The 21,308-nt window shown below is 42.2% G+C and overlaps 1 protein-coding gene across 1 annotated transcript in view; it reads right to left on the bottom strand.

Annotated features, from left to right (window-relative positions):
• LOC308091895 (polypeptide N-acetylgalactosaminyltransferase 18-like) overlaps positions 1-21,308 on the bottom strand; it is a gene marked incomplete at its 3' end in the record, with an annotated part of 163,321 nt that overhangs the window by 95,722 nt on the left and 46,291 nt on the right. The window contains exon 2 of the mRNA XM_080437641.1: positions 129-330. Within this exon, the coding sequence (XP_080293767.1) occupies positions 129-330 (202 nt within the window). The remainder of the gene's footprint in view (positions 1-128; positions 331-21,308) is intronic.

Raw genomic sequence — 21,308 nt, 5'->3', positions numbered from 1 at the left:
CACTGGCATAGCAGTGAATTTTACTTTACCTATCAAGAACCTTTCACCAGGAAAAAGCTTTTTTTTTAAATAATGTACTGTATCTATTTTGATCAGTTCAAAATAGACCTGTCGTATGGTTAACTAACCCGTCCGGTCGAAAGTCTGGGATAGACCGGGTGAGAGAGATTCGGTCACTAAGATAGCCGTTGTAACCATAGTAACGGAACTTCCTGAGAGCAACCCTGCGGCTCTCTGGGCCAAGGTCGCGACCCCAGCGGTCAAACAGGGAGGAGGCGGGGTCAGATTGGGATGAGGTCGCTGTATCCTCGTCATCTTTCTGAGGGCTCTCTGTGGAGAGACAAAGAAAGAAGAAAACGAGAAAGAAGAATGAGCGGAGACAGAGCGGAGGTGGAATTAAATAATAAACAGCACTTTTCAAAAACAAGTTTACAAAGTGCTTCACAGACATAAAAATAACAGACAAGCAAAGTATGAAGAAAAGAAAGAAAGCGTTTCAATCAAACAATAAGAACATCGTAGAGGCAATAAAAATACATTTAAGAATGAACACAAGAGTCTAGTTGCCCATTCCTCTATCTTAAAAGCCATTTTATATAGTCTTTAAAAGAGTTTTATACGTGGCCCCTGAGGTAGCCTGTCTAACTTCCAATGGAAGTTTATTCCACAAGTGTGGAGCCCTTGCGGGAAATTCTGTATTGCCTTCTGTTACAAGCCTTGTCCTGGGGACCTTGAGTAATAGCTTGCCTGCAGATCGAAGATTGCAGGGAGGGGTGTAAGGGGTCAGAAGGTCGGAAATGTGGGCAGGTGCAAGATTTAACAATACAATTTTAGAATCAGTTCTGAACACCACAGGAAGCCAGTGCAGTGAGGCCAGAGCAGGGGTAATGTGGTCGTATTTTCTGGTTCTTGTGAGACCCCTAGGGGTCTATTAGATGTGTGTGGTGGTGGGAATATAATAAAAGTCTAACCTTTGGGTTATCTCTCCAACAGAAAAAAACTAAATGATTGTGGGGCCAAACGGCAAGACGATTTTTACTTTCCTCACTGTGACCAAGTGCTCAAGGTGCATTCACATGGGATGTGACGTAATGTTTTTGAATTCACTGTTAGTCATAGTAAAGATGAGACATCAAGCAATATTTTGCTTCTATGTCTGAAGCGACACGAATCACATCACGTGAAGTTGAAGATGTTCAACTAAAGCAATTTCTTGCCAAAGCGAACAGAGCAACATCCAATATAGGACCCAGTTGGAGAAGTAGTTTGTTGTTGCTGTGTGTGGATTTCCTGGGCTATATGGTAAAACACTGGTGAATGGACTAGTGAGAGAGAGAATTGTCTGTCACCGGTAGGCACACGGTGCTTGCTTGTTTTACCATGCTTAAAGACGGGGTGCCGTGATTCCCCCCCCCCCTAAAACATAATCATCAGGTATTATGGTTATACTAGGAGGAAGATTTTTTTCAAAAGTGTACAGAAATGGTTAAAATTATGTTTTATGTGGACACGCCTCCAGTTCATTAAGTATACCTGGTTCTCACCTTAGCACCTCCTCCACCACCTTAGCACCACCCACCTGTCCTAGTCCCTCCTCCTCCTCATGCCCACACCTGTTGTGTTATGATAATGAGGGGGAGGGTATGTTTTTACTATGACACTAAAGCGCTGTTTCCCTATTGGCACGTTTGACCCTCAAGGTTTCAGCCTCCAGGTAGAAACTCAAAATAGTCAGAGAAGACATAAAACACCATAAAAACACCACCAGGGGGCTTATTGAAGTTCTATCAACCTCATAGACACATGAAAAACAGAAAAAGTGCAAAACCATGGCACCACCTCTTTAACAAACTCACTGGTCATACACACTCCACCATGACCAAATTCATAGAATGTCAGTTGAATAAAGCGACACAGCTCCAACAATTCAAGCGACACGATTACTTTTATCGTGTCCGCTGTGAATGCAAGGTGTGTGCTGTCTGTTATCAAGGCATCACATAAAATAATAATTTCAGCTGCCAAGGAATATGACAAAATACAAATAGGATGTGACAAATGTCATTGTTATCATGAATAGCTTGTACTGACAATCACCATTCTATTTCTGCAGAGGTGGACAGAATATGCTCCAATATGTCCTCAGTAACAATTTGGTTTATCTGCATTTTAATTCACTGAAGCTGAAAACTAGGAGTAGCCGAAACCCAAGACTTTTACTCAAAATATCCATGAATCTTGAATAAACATGCTTGGGGCCTGTACAGAACAAAAGTATTTGCTAACAAGAAAAAGCCTAGTTGCTAATGTCATATTCGCAAATTATAATGTGCTCGTGGATTGATAAAAAAAAAAAAAAAAAAAAATAGACCAAGTGGCTTCACCTCACTGTCATTACACCAGATGTTTGGGAAACCAAACATTGACTGCTCATCCAAAGGGGAATCCTCTCAGGCCAAGGGAGAAATTAAACAGATGGGTGACAGGCAGGGCTAGTCTGCTGCAACAGATTGATGTTCCCATGCGACCAAACGCCTTGTGAGCTTGTGGATAGGCTCAATTTGGTACACAACTCTGACACAGTATCCTATATTAAAATTGGCTAATGCGGCCACGTCACTCTGACTGAGGCATAACCATAAACAAACCCGATACGCCCATATATAGGCAGGACCACGGCCACGTCACTCTGACTGAGACATAACCATAAACAAACCCTATACGCCCATATTTAGGCAGGACCACGGCCACTCACTATGACTCAGATATAACCATAAACATACCGGATCTCCATATATGCGGGCACCGCCATCGAGTAGTTCGGATATGAGGTTGTCCAGAACTGACGATCGATCCGACCGATATGTCCATTGTCCATAGGCATATAGATATCAGTTGTCCAGAACCGCAGAGCCAAACGATACGCCCATACTGTATATGGGCATACACTGATGACATCAGGGCTCTCCATACATGGGGACAAAAGGGACCGACAGAGTCTAATCTTTCAATGTTTCAAATCTAGTTTACTACATTGCCCAATAATAAGCAGCCTGAAAGCTACTTTGGGTGGTTTACTTGGATAACAATTTAAGTGCATTGTCAGGCATCACATACTGTATGTAGAGATATGTATTCTTATCCATTACTTGGTCTCACATCAAGTCTAGAAGTCTGAGAGCATAATGAATGGTGAAAGAAGACATTTGGTGAATGCTTTTATGCAAAGCTCAAGTGTATGTCATTTCTTTTAGCTTATGTGATCCCAGATGGGCTGAAACCCATTGCAGTGAGTGCTTGTGCAGACTCTATCCATGTAATTTCTCATGAGGGGAAAGGACAGATGCATTGTACTGGAAGTGTCAGATATCCCTATGGTTTTCCTGTTACTACTGAGGGTTTTGTTCGGTCCTGCACTGCACCGTGCCCGACATGTTTCATAACGTACTGAAGCCAACCCAGATACTTGCCCAGCACAGCTCTAGGGGAAACTGTACCTATGTAGTGGGGTGACTGGCAAGTCAGGGTAAATTAGGGGGAAGAGCGGCACACACACACACACACACACACACACACACACACACACACCCCCACACACACACACACACACACACACAAACACACGCTGTCAGCCACCTAGCATGATGTTATGATGGCAGTGTAACGATGTCCTGTAGCGGCCTACTGGCCTTGTTCCTTGGCTCCTTGTGAGTGTCTACTCAACTATAAATGTGAAGGAATGCAGCTGTACCCCTGCTGGCTGTGGGCTTGAGAGTCACAAACCATTGTTGTTATTGTCTATCTCCCGCCATCGACTGCAACACCATGCGCGCATGACATCATCTACTACTCTACTGCAGCGGGATTACAGACACTACAGCGCATTCATCATAGTCAATGTACCTATCCCAATACAGGGGTAATGATTCAATATGTGATGTTGTATTAATCCAAATATTTGGTCAAACTGTCATAGTGCAAAGAACACACCTCCACTTGAAATCTGAATAAAAATACGTTTTTATGCAATCAGAACAGTGGGAAATGCCTTTGAATTCATTACGGTCCCTGTAACATCCAACTACATACAGTAGCGCTGCTAATACTAATACTAAGTAATGATAAATAATTAATTAAAAATCCTTCTCATGGTACTCATTTGTATCGATATTTTCTTCCACCTCTACCTACCTACTGAAAACCAATGTTAACCCGTTAAAACCAGGAAAGCATCCGTCTCATTTTCGATTTTTGCTTTGGCTATTAAAAAAGCTATTAAAACAAGCTCACAGCGCTTCACTTCGCTGTGCATCTGCTATTTTTGAACCTTTTTGAAAAAATAATCTTGAAAGTGTATGAAGCCTCGTTCCCAGCCTTTACTCATATGCAAAGAGAAAAGCCTGGTTACGACCTAATGCAGAGAGTGTCTGTAGGGGCGGGACTTCCGCCGCACGTATTTCGTCCGGAAACAATATTGTTCCACCAATCACAACACTCGTTTCATTGACGGAGAATGTAAACAGATTTTGTAAAGCGTCAACGTCATTTCCTTGGGTGGTACTTCCGCCAAATTCCGGCTATGTCTCGCCCAGCGTGGGTCTTAATGGGTTAAGGATGCATACAGGTCCACTGCCCCCCCCCTCGGTTGCTCAGACCACAATCTGATAAGCCTTGTAGCTACATTAGCCTGTTGTGTTAGGTCAGGAAGCAGCCCGCTACTAGCAGGTCTGTTCAGGTAGAGGAGGAACCAGTGGTGTAAAGTAACTAAGTACATGTACTCAAGTACTACATATCTCTGAGGTAAAGTACGAATACTGAAAATAATGTACTTAAGTACTAGTGCTACTACTCAAGTAAATGCACTTTGTTACTGTCCGCCACTGGTGAGGACATGGATGGACTCTGGCATCGTGTTGCGTACTACATCAGGTACTGTGAGAGGAGCATTGTATCCGTCAAAAGGGTATGCTGCTTCCCCTCAAGCCCTGGATCAATGGGGACTTTAAAGCCCTGTTGAACAGGAAGAAGAGGAGCTTATACTGGCAGGGGACACTAAGGGGCCATGGCTGTTCAGAAGGAGCTGAACAAGGAGCTAAAGGTGACCATGGCTACAAGAACAGACTGGAAAGTAGGCTACAGGCAAAGAGCTCCAGGGAGAAATATGTTCTATCTATCGCTGTTATTTTCTCCTTTCTTGAAAACAGCAAATGATGGGAGCTTGAAAAAGAAAGAATTTCACCCACTTTGAAAAAAAAAAACTGTAATACGACAAGATCATTGCATTGCATATGTGAACTTCTTCAACTTCCACTTCAAGTTTACTGAATAAACTTGAAGTTGAAGTTCAAGAAGTTGAGCAGAAAATTTCACTCTACTGAGGGCACCTTTCTAGTCTTGTCTTGTTCTTTTTTCTTTTTTTTTTACTCTCACCTGTGCCTCCCCTGTGATTCAACCTTGTTGCTGTTGCTTCCATCACACATGACATTCCCTCCAGAGATCTATAAAGCTTTATCTTATCTGGGACCTCCAACTCACTTTTGTCTTTGTTCCTTTTCCAGCTGTATGCCTCTTTATGTGCGCCTATAGCTATATAGCTATGTTCCTCTCTCTTACTCTGTCTGTCTGTCTGTCTGTCTGTCTGACACACGCACACACACGCACACGCACACGCACACACACACACACACACACACACACACACACACACACACACACACACACAGTATACACACACACACACGCGAGCGCATGCATGTACACACAAACACAAACTACACGTACAGATACACATACAGTCTGGCTGTATGTGGCTTAGTCTGACTGAGAAGTAAAAAGAGACATTTCTGGGGCGCCCCGGTGGCTCACCTGGTGGAGAGCATACCATTAAGACTGCAGTCCTTGCGCAGCTAGCTCGAGTTTGAATCTGACCTGAGGCTTTTTGCTGCATGTCCTTCTCCACCTCTCTCTCTCACTTTCCTGTTTCTCTCTCACTGTAACACTATCTGAATAAAGCATGTGTGTGCTGTATGTATGTATCTATCTATATACTATGAGAGTTGTTTTTAACAAGCATTTATCGCTCAGTAAATGTTTAACATCGGAACACTACTGAAGACACGAATATCACTGCAACAGAATCATTCAACCCAAAACACTACCTAATTAAAAAAGAAAACAGCAGCACATGTGTAGCACAAAGTCCACAGAGTATACAGTATATGCCTCACAAATTCTAACTTGTGTAATCATTAATTCATCTGTAATATTTAAAATAAGGTTTTATCCTCGCCTAAACAGTACCTATAAAAGTGTCTAGCACCTGCTGTGTTTCCTAGTCTCAATATCTACTCTTTGCTTGGACCAAATCTGTTCTTTGTCTTTATGCAGTTGATGGTAACAAAATACAAAAATTGTTATTGAAATATTCACATAGGCTAGAAAAGAGAGACGCGTCTGTCTGTGTGTGTGTGTGTGTGTGTGTGTGTGTGTGTGTGTGTGTGTGTGTGTGTGTGTGTGTGTGTGTGTGAGTGCGTGCGTGCGTGCGTGCGTGCGTGCGTGCGTGCGTGCGTGCGTGCGTGCGTGTCTGTCTGTCTTTCTCCATATATAGGATTCATTAGTCAAGCCAGACCTACAGTAGACAACCTACGAGAAAACACTGAAATGCAATGCAATTCAATGCATCATCAAATCCAGGCAGAGGGACAGGACATGAGGAATAAAAGATTGTGACAAAAAAAACAGCTGAAATGCAGAATGGGAAAAGGAAAGAGACTAGCAAATAAAGACAGCCACGAAGTTAAGAGGCTGTGACTGTGAGGCTGTCGAGGGAGATGAGAAGAGAATGAGGGAAAAGACGGAGCGGTGAGGAGAACAAGAAAATAGGCTGTGATAGAATGTAGACGGAGATACAGTATGAGGGAGAATTATGGGAAAAGAGAGAGAGAAATAGAAGAATGAGCGGAACGAGAAAATAAAAGGACTGTGACAGAAGGTACAGTATACCTGCCCCATGGGGGCTAGGAAGCCAGATATGCCTATATGTTCAGTCACTTCAGGCTACAGAAAAAAAAGGTCTGATATTAACCCATTAAGACCTGAGGCCAATAATACTCTACTAAATCCTAACAGTTTTCTGAAAGACTTATGTTACTATATCAGTGGTGCTCATACTTTTTCATGTCAAGGACCCCCAAAATTATTATGTATATTTAAAAATATTTTTGTTCCGGGCCAGGGACCCCCAGAAGCAAAGATTAGTGTTAAAAGTGTGTAAAAAATATATATTTCCAAAGATTTGCTCACATTTTCATGATTTTTCAAAAATAGCAGATCTACAAGCTCATAGCGTGGCACGAAGTGACGCGCTATGATCCTAAAGGCAGCTACTGTAAATCAACTGGCTTGTCAATGACTTGACAATGCAATTTTAGTGAGACAGAGTCACCAAGGGATGCAAAGGGTCTGTTGCACAAAAGACAAATGAATTCCCTCTGTTTTCCCTTATGGGTTAACTGGGATGTTGAGATGTCAACAGCAGAACACACACGCATGCATGCAAACACCCATGTGAATACCCATATTCATGCACTGATATATCGGTCTGGCCCATCTAATGTGCATAATTATATCGTCTTCAGTCTTCAAAAATGTTCAAAAATAACTGATTTACAAACTCACAAAACAAGGTGTTGTGAGCTTGTAGATCGGCATTACTGAAAAACAATGATCAAATAAAAATGATTTGATTAATGCAGTTTTTGACAAAATACCAGTCAAAACATTGGTAATTGGTGGGCTACGACTCTCCAAAATCGCAATCGGAATCGATAAAAAAATCTGGCATGCCCACATGTAAATGCACCCACCCACACAAACCCAGCCGTCTAAGAAATGGCCCCATGCACATCCCTACAGGAACCAATAGTGACATACAACCCCACCATCTAATGGCTTAAGAATGGCCCTCCGCGCAAGGTGACAAAATGTCCAGCCATGTTCTCCAGTCACTTAATTCGTAATGAGAGTCGTGTTGGTTCAGCAGGCTGCGGCACACACCGTGTGTGCTCGCTACGTGAGTTTGAATCCAGCTCACTATCTGTGTCGCCTGTCATACCCCCTCCTTACTTCCTCCCTTCAGCCTTCAATGTAGACTCCCCGTTAAAGCATAAATGTGAGGAATATAATGGCAAAAACAGATAACAAACAGGAAATAGGAGTAATGTAATTACATTTCAATTTCAAAACACAATTTTAATATAGTGCCATATCACAACAAGTCGTCTTTACATACTGTAGTGTATATAGAGCAGAGACCCGACATTGTCCCACCCTGAGGATTTGTGCGACAGTGGCAAAGAAAAACTCTAAGCACAACAGTAAGCATGCGATAATAAGTGTGAGATTTGTACCTAAAAGGGAAGGGGGGAAATTCTGGTGTTGTTGGGGGGTAAAGTTTTGAATCACTCTCTTTAAGTCACCATAAAATGCCTGATTTGTACTTATTTGCGAACCAGTGTTGCACACCTGTGAATGACACCGGTACGGAACTAAGGCTTTACATTTTACAAGCTAGTAAGCTACATGTCTTTGGTATACCCAGACCTAAACTCTTTTTAGTACGTTATATGCATTACAATGAGTTCCCAAAGGCATATATGATTACAATCGTTCCATTTACATGTGCAGCAATTTGTTTACGTTAATTACGTTTTTGATTGCACACTTGCACGCAACATATGTAACAAAACAAAAACGATTATTATCGCCTCTAAATATAATGCCCAGGGTATAACAATATACGTTTGATTGGTAAGCCATCCATACATTATCTTGTTTACTGTTCAATTTCACCATCTGAGGGAGCTTAACTTATGGTTATACTGAAGATCTTCATGGATAAAGGGATATCCATGCGTGGCAAATAAAGACGCCTATTAGTGATGTGCGGGTCGGGTTTTTTCATGACCCGCCCCGCCCCAACCCGCGACGGAACGCAACCCGCCTCAACCCGCCCCGCGAACCCATATATAAATCTATGGCTCAACCCGCCCCGCGACCCGCGGTGGGAATATATATATATATTATATAGCACTCTTTTAAGTACCCAAAGTCCCTTTAAATGTCTACAGTAGCACAACATTGTCATGGGCTGAATAAACAAGCATGGGTTGACCCGCGGGTCCCGCGGGTTACGGGTCGACCCGCTCATCACTAACGCCTATGAACAACTTGATATGAGACATTATACATAGCACGGTGTGTGTGCGTGTGTGAGTGTGTGTGTGTGTGTTCATGTAAACACACACAATTAAAGTTCTATAGCTTACCTCCTACTACTTTTAATTACCTCATCAACTCGGCATTTAAACATTTGCTGCGCTGGATTCACGGTAACCTATCCCAGCAGGCTTTGTAATGCAAACATACGCCCACTCACACAGGATATGAGGGAGAATCTCATTTGCGCTGCACGCGTTACAAGTACATTATCTTTCTCCAAAAGCTTTTTGTGTTCCAATATTTACAAAGGCATAAGGGAAAATGAGGGAATTCATTTGTCTTTTGTGCAACAGACCCTTTGCATCCCTTGGTGACTCTGTCTCACTAAAATTGCATTGTCAAGTCATTGACAAGCCAGTTGATTTAGCTGCCTTTAGGATGTTTATAGAATAATCCGCTCAAAAATGTTGAACTCCTCACAACTGGAGCAAAATGTGAGCCCACCCATACCGCTTGTACAATGGAACTATTTCTGGAGTTTATGTTTAGTGCAGTCTGTACTACTTTCGGCACGCACACACGTGTGCGCGCGCACACACACACACACACACACACACACACACACACACACACACACACACACACACACACACACACACATTTAATCAGCCATTGAGCAGATGGTGATCTCCAAACCTCTCCTGCCTTACTCCTCAGGTGTGAATAATGTGGGTAATGGATCACACCTGCACAAGTAAAATCTATAATTATAACTACACAGAGAGAGAGCGAGAGAAAGAGAGAAAAGAAAGAGGCAGGCACACATACAGAGCCATACAACTGGAAAGGGAACAAACAAAAGTGAGAAACATTTAGCTCTTCAGTTGTTCTTTTTGTAAATAGTGCTGATGTTTTGGTTTACAATCGCTGACTTTGATGGCACCGACTTCTTTGTATAGTAAATTGAACATAGGCGCGTTTTGTTGTTGTCTTTTACATATCTCTCCTCTTTTCAAAAATAATAGTTGACAGGCTGTTGAATAGAACTCAAAGGAGACTGTTCTATTATCTAGCCATTTCTCTCCCCCTTTAAACCACCAGCAATCATTTTGTGCCATGATGCTGTAGTGAGATGGCTTGTACCGATGATCATTGCCTCCCTTGTGTGTGTGTGTGTGTGTGTGTGTGTGTGTGTGTGTGTGTGTGTGTGTGTGTGTGTGTGTGTGTGTGTGTGTGTGTGTGTGTGTGTGTGTGTGTGTGTGTGTGTGTGTGTGTGTGTGTGTGTGTGTGTGTGGACAATAGATCCCCTACCTCTGCAGTCAGGCCAACATCATTATCCATCATCACTCTCTGGAGAGAGAGAGTTCACACACGAACACACGCACACGCACACGCACACGCACACGCACGCCCACACACACACTTCTACAGCTCTCTCACTGACTATTTTCTCAGATACGCACACAATAACGCACACAACACATACAGAGTTAAACACACACAGACACAGCCCAAATACACGCAGATACACACATGCACACGTACAGGACAGGACAATACAACAGTGTCAAACGCGTATACACACATGCCGAGTATAGATTTAGGTGATCAATCGCAGCTTGACTACTCCCTCGAATCGCCTCGATCATTCGGCCCTCAAATCAATACAGATTGCCTGAGCAGGTCTTGCTGTAAGTCCATATACCTCTCTGCTAGGACAGATGGCACCACCTCTAAACTAATTATGCTACAGCCTTGCCGATTAGGTTCTGTAGTCTTACACAAAGAGATGAGGAAAATGACATTCCAGTCAAAGGCATTATGTGGAAAGCGATTGAGGCAGAGATTACAAGTAAAAAAAAATAGGAGAGACTTTTATCAAACACATTAACATCTCCAGACTCATTCCACCGCATTTGCACATTCTATTTAGAAACAAGTGAGCGCAGATGCGATCAAAGAATGAAAATTCAGTTATTGCAACAAAAAAAAAAAAAGTGGTTAAAGGCAATCAGTGCCTGAGAAGAAAACAGCTTTATTGTCAGAAAGGGTGATTTGAGTGCAGATTGCATTCAATCCAACTTCAGCTAATTCAGCTAAACTAACTTAACCCATTGAAACCGGGAAAGCATCTGTGTTATTTTAGATTTTTGCGTTGGCTATTAAAAAAAAACTGCTGATATACAAGCTCACAGCGCGTCACTTCGTGCCACGCTGCGAGCTTGGGCATCTGCTATTTTTGAACTTTTTTTTAAAAATATTGAAAGTGTGAGAACTACTGATTTAGAAGGCATTTGTAGAATCGGCCTCAGGTCTTACTGGGTTAAAGTATACAGTACTTAATATTCCTGCTGAACGTTTTCCAAGGGTTACTGTGGTTTATTAGATTTTTGAGGAAGCCACTGGATTACATTAATTTCAGGATTTTTTAAAGACATTTTTTTGTTTTTTTCTGCCTTTATTGAAATATAGAGTGTGACAGGAAATAGGGAGAGAGAGACAGGGAGTGACACGCAGTAAAGGCCGTCGGGCTCTCGAATGGAACCTGCAACGCGCTGTCAGGCTGCATTAGAGCCTACAGTATATGTGGTATGCGCCTTAACCGCTAGGCCATTAGCAACACCCACTCACTTCAGTATTGCTTGAAAATCAACTTGCGGAGACTTGATACTTGTTTGAAATAGGTAATCCAACAACAGTGCTGTGCAATTATGTTTGTCCAACATTTTATTCAGGTAATATCATGTCTCGCTTGTCTCAGTTTTCCATCTCAATACACTTCTATCTGAAATAAAGCAAAAATATTAAAGCATTGAATAAATAATGACATAATTGATTAAAATAATGAGGTTGCTTGGTCAGACTAATTGGTTTGTAACCTTTTTAAAGGGTTAGAGTGTTTCTTACCTGTACTTATTTTTAGCCTTACAGAGTATTGAATCATTTGATCAACACTTCTTACAAGTGTTTTCCGAGCCGACCATGTTGCACTGGACGCACCTGGCATAAGTCAATGGACTACTTTCATTTCCATACGCAAGAAATCAAGCAAGAAGTAATCAATCAAATCGTTTTGATGTTACTTTTGGCTCAATCTATTAAGTAGCCATGTAATAAGCAGGATAATCATCGGGGAGTCGGTCATTATTGAAAAATAAAACCCCTTCTGTCTGGGTTTATTTCTCACCGGCTCCTCGTTGATTATCCCGTTTATTTCATTACAAGTATGCAGTATTATCTCTATAATTATCTTGTGTATATTGTATCGCTGTTGTTAGTCTTGAGGAACATGCCACACCAACATTGTGCTGCTCCGACCTGTATGAGTATGTGACAATTAAACCCCTCTTGATTTTTGATTCTTGAAACCCGAAACAATTCGATGTACAGCTACTCATCTTCATTTGGTCATTTGGTAGTTCTTTGACCACTTAAACCCTATACTTAGTTGACCGGGGTCCCCCAGGGCTGTATACTTATCCTTTTATATAATTTTTCCCTCTACAACAAGTCTCTTCACCGAAAATCTAAAAGCTTACCCATCCACACAACGCGTTGTGGCGTGTTATGATGTAGATCTGCTACTTTTGACCAATGTTAACCCCAGAATAGGGACACTAGGGTGAAATGCGGTTATTAGGGCAGTTCTGAAAAACCTTGAGGGCTGAACACAGTTATAGAATAAGAATTAAAACAAAACAATGATCTGCATGCCAGTGGCGCTCTGCAAGCTCTCATGAGACAAGACCTCAGCTTAAAGCAAATAAATAAATCAAATACCAGATCCTATTTATGCAAATGCACTAGTTTGTCAACAACAATGTTTCCTGCATCCCTCACTTGAAATATGCATCACTGAATTGCTGCAATTTAAATATGCAATGAAACAGATTGGAATGGGTTTTTATCTCCGAACAAGACATTTGCATTTGCAGCGGCGCCCTGTTTGCACTAACAGCACAATATGCTCAACTTCTGGGGGCATAATCAGAGAAACAGAAGGGCATGCATGTTCTCTAAAACATGAGACCCCAGAGACACAGCGGAAAAACCTGTAACTGTTACTCTGGAAAGCCAATTAGCACACAGCTGGAAGACTATGGATTGCATGAGAAGGGAATGAACGGATGAGATAGGACACATGAAGAAAACATGAGAAGAGGGATAAGGAGAGCAGATGGCAGAAGAGAAGAGCAGGCAGAGCAGGAAAGGTGACAGAAAGAAGAAAGGAACAGGGAGGAGAGGAGAGGCTTTGGTTTAATCAGGGACAGTATTAATATAGAGGGAAGGGCAAGGATAGTTTAGAATGGCAACATTTGAAACACTAAATACGGCAGCACCGACAATATAAGACAATGCTGTCAGCAAAACTGGCCAATTGATACACCTTTGTTTGCATATATCATAAAGAAAATCCACCAGTCATAGACGTGTATTGAGTGTCATAATCTCACCGTTTCATGAGCTGGTGGAGGGTGCATGCGTACAAGCATCTACAAATTTGATCAGTCCATGTTCATTTACATTTCATTTAATTAAATGTTAGTGATAACAGTCTAGAAGTTACAATGATGACACCTAAGTGGACCGGCTCTTTGGTTTAACATCTCACAGTCCAAACCGATGTCCAAATGATTTTGGGGGGTCCCCAGATGATTTGCTTAATGTGCAACATTGTTTTCTCACTCAACAGTAAACAAACCAACATACAGTATAAGTGTATACAGGGTATCTGCACATTTCTAAAATGACTTTTAAGACTTTTTTTGTAACTCTAAAATGAAATGTACAAATAATAAGACCATTACTACGTCAAAAGTAACCAACGAACTATACTATAAAAAAATTCAAACATTGGCCTAATTGTCAAATATTACCTAAGAAAGAGGAAAAAAATAATAATGTAATAGCCGATCTACAGAGCTTGTACTATTACAGTAGTTTGGCTAATTTTGGCAAGTTTGGGAATCCTTTCACTAATAAGCAAAGAGATAAAAACAAAATGTGCAAACTACCTGCCCCTTGGACCTAATTCCCTCGGAGAAGTGGTGGAAACTGTTGGCCCACCATTTTGTCCATAGTTAATAGCAACCTAGTCAATGGCTCTGTCCCATCCTGCTTTAAATATGCTGTGGTCCACCTTCTTATTAAAAAGCCCACCCACTAGACCCAGCAGTTATTTAAAAACGTCCGGTCCATCTCAAAATTTCCATTTTTGTCAAGGTTTCTGATTTGTTGTTTTTTCCCCTCAGCTTTCTTCATTTATAAATGAAAATAATATAATGGAAACATTCCAGTCAGGCTTTATGGCACACCAGTGCAACAAATTACTGTTATCCATTGATTTAGGAACTGTGCTATTTTAATCCTGACCTTAGTGCCAACCTCAAGCCTGAGGTTGGCATTCAGAATACTGCCTGACAGTGGTTTGCGTCGGTTAACTTTTCTTCTTCATCAACACCCATCCCCCAGTATGTACTGGGAAGAATCCTTGTCATTAATCACTCAATGATAATCAGCTCTATTTCAGAATATAAGATTAGATGACAGTATCAGTATGGTTTGGAAACATGAGGGAAGGTTTTAAACTATGGTGGATTGACTGGATTCTACTTATAATTGCACAAAATCCACAGTATTGTGAGTTAAATGCTCGCTACAGTATGTCAGAATGTATTGGTTTTCCAACTCCCATTAACTCTTTTTCGAGAAAGGCAAAAACCATCTAAAAAGAAATGTGCATAATAACAGCTCAGGCTAATACTGACTTTCTTGGATAAGGCATAGAGTATTGGGCCTAAATACCACCTTGCTGAAGATTGACTGAACATGGTTTGGAGTCTGCCTGAAAATTTTCATATTCCTTCCACAAGCAGGATTATTAAATGCAAGTGAACAGAAATATGTTTCTCTGTACATCAAGATCGATCATAAACATTCACATTCTATCAAGGATTTTGTGTGTACCGGTAGTTGTGTGTGGGCTAATCTGCACCACCACTAAACACATGCTGATCACAATGATAAGATGCAGACGCTGTCTCACCCCCAAAAGGCATATTGTGACTTTTTGGGACAAAGATATTACAAATTACATAATGTAAAGTTGACATATTGAATAATTTTTAACTTTCAAAATATAACAAATCCAGCCTTGTAGAAATAGCCGATCTACATGCTCACAATTGCGATTATCAAAAATAATAGCAATTAGGTGATTATGTAATAACTGTGACACGCAGGCACACACACGCACGCACGCACGCACGCACGCACGCACGCACGCACGCACGCACACACACACACACACACACACACACACACACACACACACACACACACACACACACACACACACACACACACACACACACACACACACACACACACACACACACACACACACACACACACACATTAATGCCTTAATGTTTGCGCTACTTTTTTGAGCTCACAATATCAGGATGTGTTCTGGGATTTGTGACAAAATCACAACCATCAGGACCAGCTGTGGTTTGTATATTGCCATGGGCATTGCGCTTGAGGCCCTAGGCAAGATTTTAAATTGGACAAAATGAATGGAGATCCTATAGCAGGTGCCTATAATGTCCATGAAGAGGGCATACATATACAGTAACTACTGGCCCTACTCCCCACATCCCACGGTGCTGAGTCAGGAAAACTCATAACTCTGATGTCACCACCTATACAAATTCCAACAAATCATTTGGCAGGTCCAAACAACAAGATTAAAAGTTAAATATAGCCTCAAGCTGCAATGACCAGGGTCAAATAGTTAGATACTGTAGACAAACAGACAAACAGAAAGTAAGACAGACAGGTCAGACAGACAGACAGACAGACAGACAGACAGACAGACAGACAGACAGACAGACAGACAGACATGAGATGATGAGACTTGAGAGGATTTGAGGAATGCAACACGGGACAGCGTAAGGTGGACTCACTAGGGCATTCACGAATAGTGATTTTTATTATTCGAATTATTCGACCTATAAGTATTCGAATATTCGATTAATCGATTTGATTATAAAAAATAAAATAACACATTTTAAAAAACCTTTTTTTTCTTTTTTCTTTTTTTTCAATGGCATTGATGACTCGACTCAAGGAATGCGAGTTGACGTCACACCAGAGCTCACAGCTGCGTGTCTGCTGTAGAAAAGCTACTTAAAAAAGTCGAATAGTCGGTTTGATAGTCGAATATTCGAATATTCGATTATTCTGTTAATGCCCTAGGACTCACACTACAAGATAATCAGGTGTGAGCGCTTTAACGATCCAATCTGAAACCTCCTGACTTGCTCACAGACGATCAGGGCCATCCTGACAATGTTCAAATATGTTTGATATTTATCTGGATGATTACATCACTGCTGTCTGAATGGGACGGCAAGAGTGACGCACGACTGAGAGGTGAAAGAGAAAGAGAGGACGTTTGACGCTTCAGTGAAAGAGAGGACGTTTGACGCATGCAACCAGTCAAAACAACCTGTGGTGCATTGGACAGCTGAGGCTTGTCGATATGTGGCAAGAACACAACTATATAACATGTCTTGCCTTCCCAGACAAATCAGAACCGCTCTTCCATTGCCACCGCAAGTTTAACGCTGGCAAAGTTGTTAAGCCTCTTAGTTTTAGACTGTATGTTGTAGTGGTTGGTTGAAAGGAGAGTAAAATCATCGGAGAAGTCAAGATCTTCTAGCTGGGAGAATGGATGCCTCTGGGTCTGTCTGCTGTGGTGTTGGTTGTGATCCAGTGTATGGAGTCAAGAAAAAGGATAGGAGAGATGATGCACCCCTGTCACCCTCCAGATTTCATGGGAAACCACTCTGATCTGGTCCATACTGTACATCCTCTTCCCTTCCTAAAGCCTGCTTGCACCTCTAAGCCTGTCTGTTGAGAAGGACTCTGCAGAACACCTTGCTTCGTATAGAAGAATAGAAGAGGGATTCCACGCCAGTTGTCACAGTTCTTGGTGTCACCTTTCTTGGGGAATTCGACAATTCATATAATCTGCACTGGGTTAAAGCAGCCGTGACGATTGTCTCCATTCATGTAAAATCCGTACAGCTGACAATGGCTGAGTTTTCTCAGGCAAACGACTGTCATCCAAATGAAACAAATGCATACCAATCACACAAATGCATTTCTCAGACCTGAACTATGGAGGGTAGAATGCAGTCTGTGAAGGGCATTCTGCTGTGCTCCGTTGTGTCCCTTGATGCTGCAAGTGTTAGCTAAAAGGGTTGTTGGGCAGCCATATAATGCATGATGACAAGGTGACTGGTAGGGGTCCTGATTAAATAAACCACTTCATTATTAAGCATATTTATGCAAGGAGTTCTTTCTTTCACTTTTTCTCTCTCTTTCACTTTTTTTTTGTATGAGTGAGTGATAAATAAACCCCTCTTGATTTTTGGCCAAAACGTAAAGCAGGCTGAGAATACATTGAAGTGTCAGAGTTGACGATATAGTAATCTCAAGCAAAGAAGAGGTTAACCTATTTCAAAAGTGTTCAAAAAAGTCAATCAAAGAACAAGATTTTGGGGCAGGATTTCCCCTTTTGTCGACAAAAGTGCATTCCGACTCTAGCTAGAGCCTATGCTTGCACCTTTTGGTTCTCCAACATCTCAATGTTACTAAAAACTGCTTCAGACCTCCCAAAACAAACTGATTGGACTACTACTCTGCCTTAAGCCCATGACCCCACCTAATTCCAACACACTTTGCTAGTTTGGGATGGCTCGGGGTGGAAGACAGGGTTAAGCAAATATCAATAATAGGATTGGTATTTAAGATACTCAAAGGGACATTGCCATCATACCTGTCTAACTACTTCTCCCGAGTGACAACCACAACACCAGAGGGAGCAACCACAGCCTGGTATCCCCCAAATTTAGAACAAACATGGAAAATTCTCATTCTACTACTGAGTCTGCCACCACTATGTGGAATGCCCTGACATCATCGATTAAAGGATGTGAATCACTGGTTTCTTTGAAAACTGGCCTGAAAAACAACTATCAGAAGACAACACGGGGAGGTAGATTTGAATTCCCATCGAAGGTGTCATTCACTGCCGCCGTGTTTCCCTTTTCTCCAGTTATTTGTATTTGTTGATTATTATCAGTTAATGTGATAATGTGCAATGTTGATGAATTGAATACATAAGACCACCATGGAAACAAGTCCCCACGACTTTTTTGTTACCCTTTTAACCTAAATGTCTTACTGTACCTCTGTGCTGTTTACATTCCTGACTAAGTATTCAATCAATCAATCAATCAATCAATCAATCAATCAATCAATCAATCAATCAATCAATGTCTTCCTTGGCCTACTGGCTGCCTGCACAACATGTTTGGCACAAGAGGACCAGCAGTTGTGTGTGTGTGTGTGTGTGTGTGTGTCTGAGATTAGACACACACACATACACACAAAGGGGGCGATAACATAATCTCCATCCCTGGCCTTCGGCCTGGCAGAGATAACAAGCATCCAAATGTTTGCAATCTGCTTGGACCCCCTCATTTCCGCTTGTGGCTATATCTTCTCCTCTCTCTCATTCATCAGCATGAGAGACAGCAGGGAATATCTGACAGAAGCGACGGGTCAGTGGACCAGCATGCAGTTGTGTGTGCATGTGTGTGTGTGAGAGAGAGAGAGAGAGAGAGAGAGAGAGAGAGAGAGAGAGAGAGAGAGAGAGAGAGAGAGAGAGAGATTATGTGAGTCCCTGTGAACTTATGTGCATGTCTGTGTGCACTTGTTATCCATCAGTGTGTGACTACACGTACTTGGGAGGGTACAAACGTCTACGAGCAGGGGAGCATGTTAGATGGAGAGAAAAAGAGAAGCAGAGGGTGGACTGGAGGCAGGGGGCGGCAGGCTGGGGGGTGGGTACCAGGGGTAGTGGTGTGTCCTTGCCTGGAACCAGCACAGACCTAGAGGAATATTCTAATCTAAACTCACACTGCATACACAAGAGGAATATAGATATTAGGCCATGTTATGAGCGTATCTAATTACCTATTATAATTTTTTTTATAAGCTTAAGTACCATAAAATAAAGTTCATTCTTAATGATAACAAAACACGATTCTATTCAATGCCGTCTTTATGAGCCATAACTGATATAATCTAAAATTGAAAGTGTCCCTCTGTGGTCGTAGGGACACATTAATGGATCAACCTGTTAATAATGTTCCATCCACATGGCTGTAATGCCCCGGGTTTGGATTCAGCTCCAGATCACTGGTCTCTCCAAGTAAACATTCTGTATTAATAAATAGACAGAATATAGAATAATTTGGGAGGAGGAAAACGTCTCACCTCCCCCCACACCGCAAACGTTCGGTCGCGTCGCCGTCTTTGTCGTTGTTTTTGCATAAACATGGATGGTGGCTTGTTTCTCACGCACAATCTGGCAACACTGAATGTAGTCCAGGCTGTTGGTTGGCTAGTAGTGGTCACGTGACAACAACACACACACACACACACACACACACACACACACACACACACACACATGTCGCACACACATTAAAAGCCTCGACTTTTTCTTCACGGCGCTCGTGACTCAAAATTAGGTGTTTTGTTTGTGTGTTACGCACTGGATTGGAACTATTTTTGCAATGTTATTCTTCACAGTTGACCTCAAAGAAAGGTAGGCCATAAGATTGTTTTGTTGTTGTTGCTGGCTGGGTGACGATCATAGTGGAAGGATGTCTGTGCGGAGATTTAACCTGCGGTGCTTACACACACACACACACACACACACACACACACACACACACACACACACACACACACACACACACACACACACACACACACACACACACACACACAGTAAACTGTGGAAACACACCAGACTTTTTTTCGCACACACGCGCATATACGCACACACGCACACACGCACTTTTAGATCCAGTCCTATTTTAAAGCCTGCGTATGCGGGACTCGCGTATCCGCGCGCCTGGTGTAGGCGCTATCATTGATATCAATTGGATCTAAACAAACGCGCCACGCACACGCTCGCTTTGAAAAGTCTGGTGTAGATCGTAGGTTGGCTTTGGGATGTACATGGCACGTGAATGACGGACATATTAGCGTGAGTGTGGTGTGATAAAGTGAAAGCAACGGCGTGGTTCGAACAGAAAGGTAAGCAAGAGGGGGGAGGGGGGGGGTGAAGCGAAGGACGTGCTTCTGTTGTTGTTGTTGTGGCGATGCAGAGAGATTGAACCTGCGCTGCTTGGTTTTATGCTTTATCCAACATGACAGCCATGTAAACAAACAACCAATGTCATTTACAACTAAACGTTGCTCTCAAGAATGTTTAGGAAAACATTTGAAGTGAGAAATAGACGATGGAATGACCGAAAAGTGATTCTATTTGATCCACTGCACTTTCTTGTCCATCTTCGCCTCGGAAAACAAATGAGAAAATGAAAAAAAAGTCGCCCCAAAACACAGTCGCCCCCCAGTCTATATACTGGCGATTTGCCTAAATTGCCTGTAATACCGCCGGATTTGGCCCGGGGCGACTGTGTTTTGGGGCGATTTTGTTTTCATTGTGTCATCTGTTTTCCGAGGCAAACTTGTCCGCCCAGCCCAATACTTATGGAATACTTTCATTGCCGTAAGCAAGGAAATACTTGGTTTTGTTGTTACTTTTGGGTAAATTTATTTATGTATTTATTAAGTAGGCGTGTAATAAGTGGGATAATGGCGGTTAATCGCCCTGAAGGGCTTTAAATGTGAATAATGACTACGTCCCCATGCATTATCCCCTACATACCTTTGCGAGCGAAGACGGCTGATTTCAATGGCCGCCGCTTCGTGTTGTTTCGGCTGTGGCCGTCAGCGTTCGGTTGTGCTGACGGTAAACGGTGCGAAGGTGTTTCCCCGTCCGGTGTGGTCGTAATGTGGTGAGTAGAATTAATTATGTTGCGAGGTGGAAAATGTGTAGTGAGCAATGAGAAGTACCCTACGCCACCCGTAAATTCAGCGCGCACGTTGTGGCTGGTGTTGTGGTGACATTACATATGTAGTTGTTGCGTTTAGTC

Source organism: Gymnoscopelus braueri, assembly GCF_963280865.1.
Source record: "Gymnoscopelus braueri genome assembly, chromosome: 9".
Taxonomy (NCBI): Eukaryota; Metazoa; Chordata; class Actinopteri; order Myctophiformes; family Myctophidae; genus Gymnoscopelus; species Gymnoscopelus braueri.
This window is presented reverse-complemented; position numbering and strand designations above follow the sequence as displayed.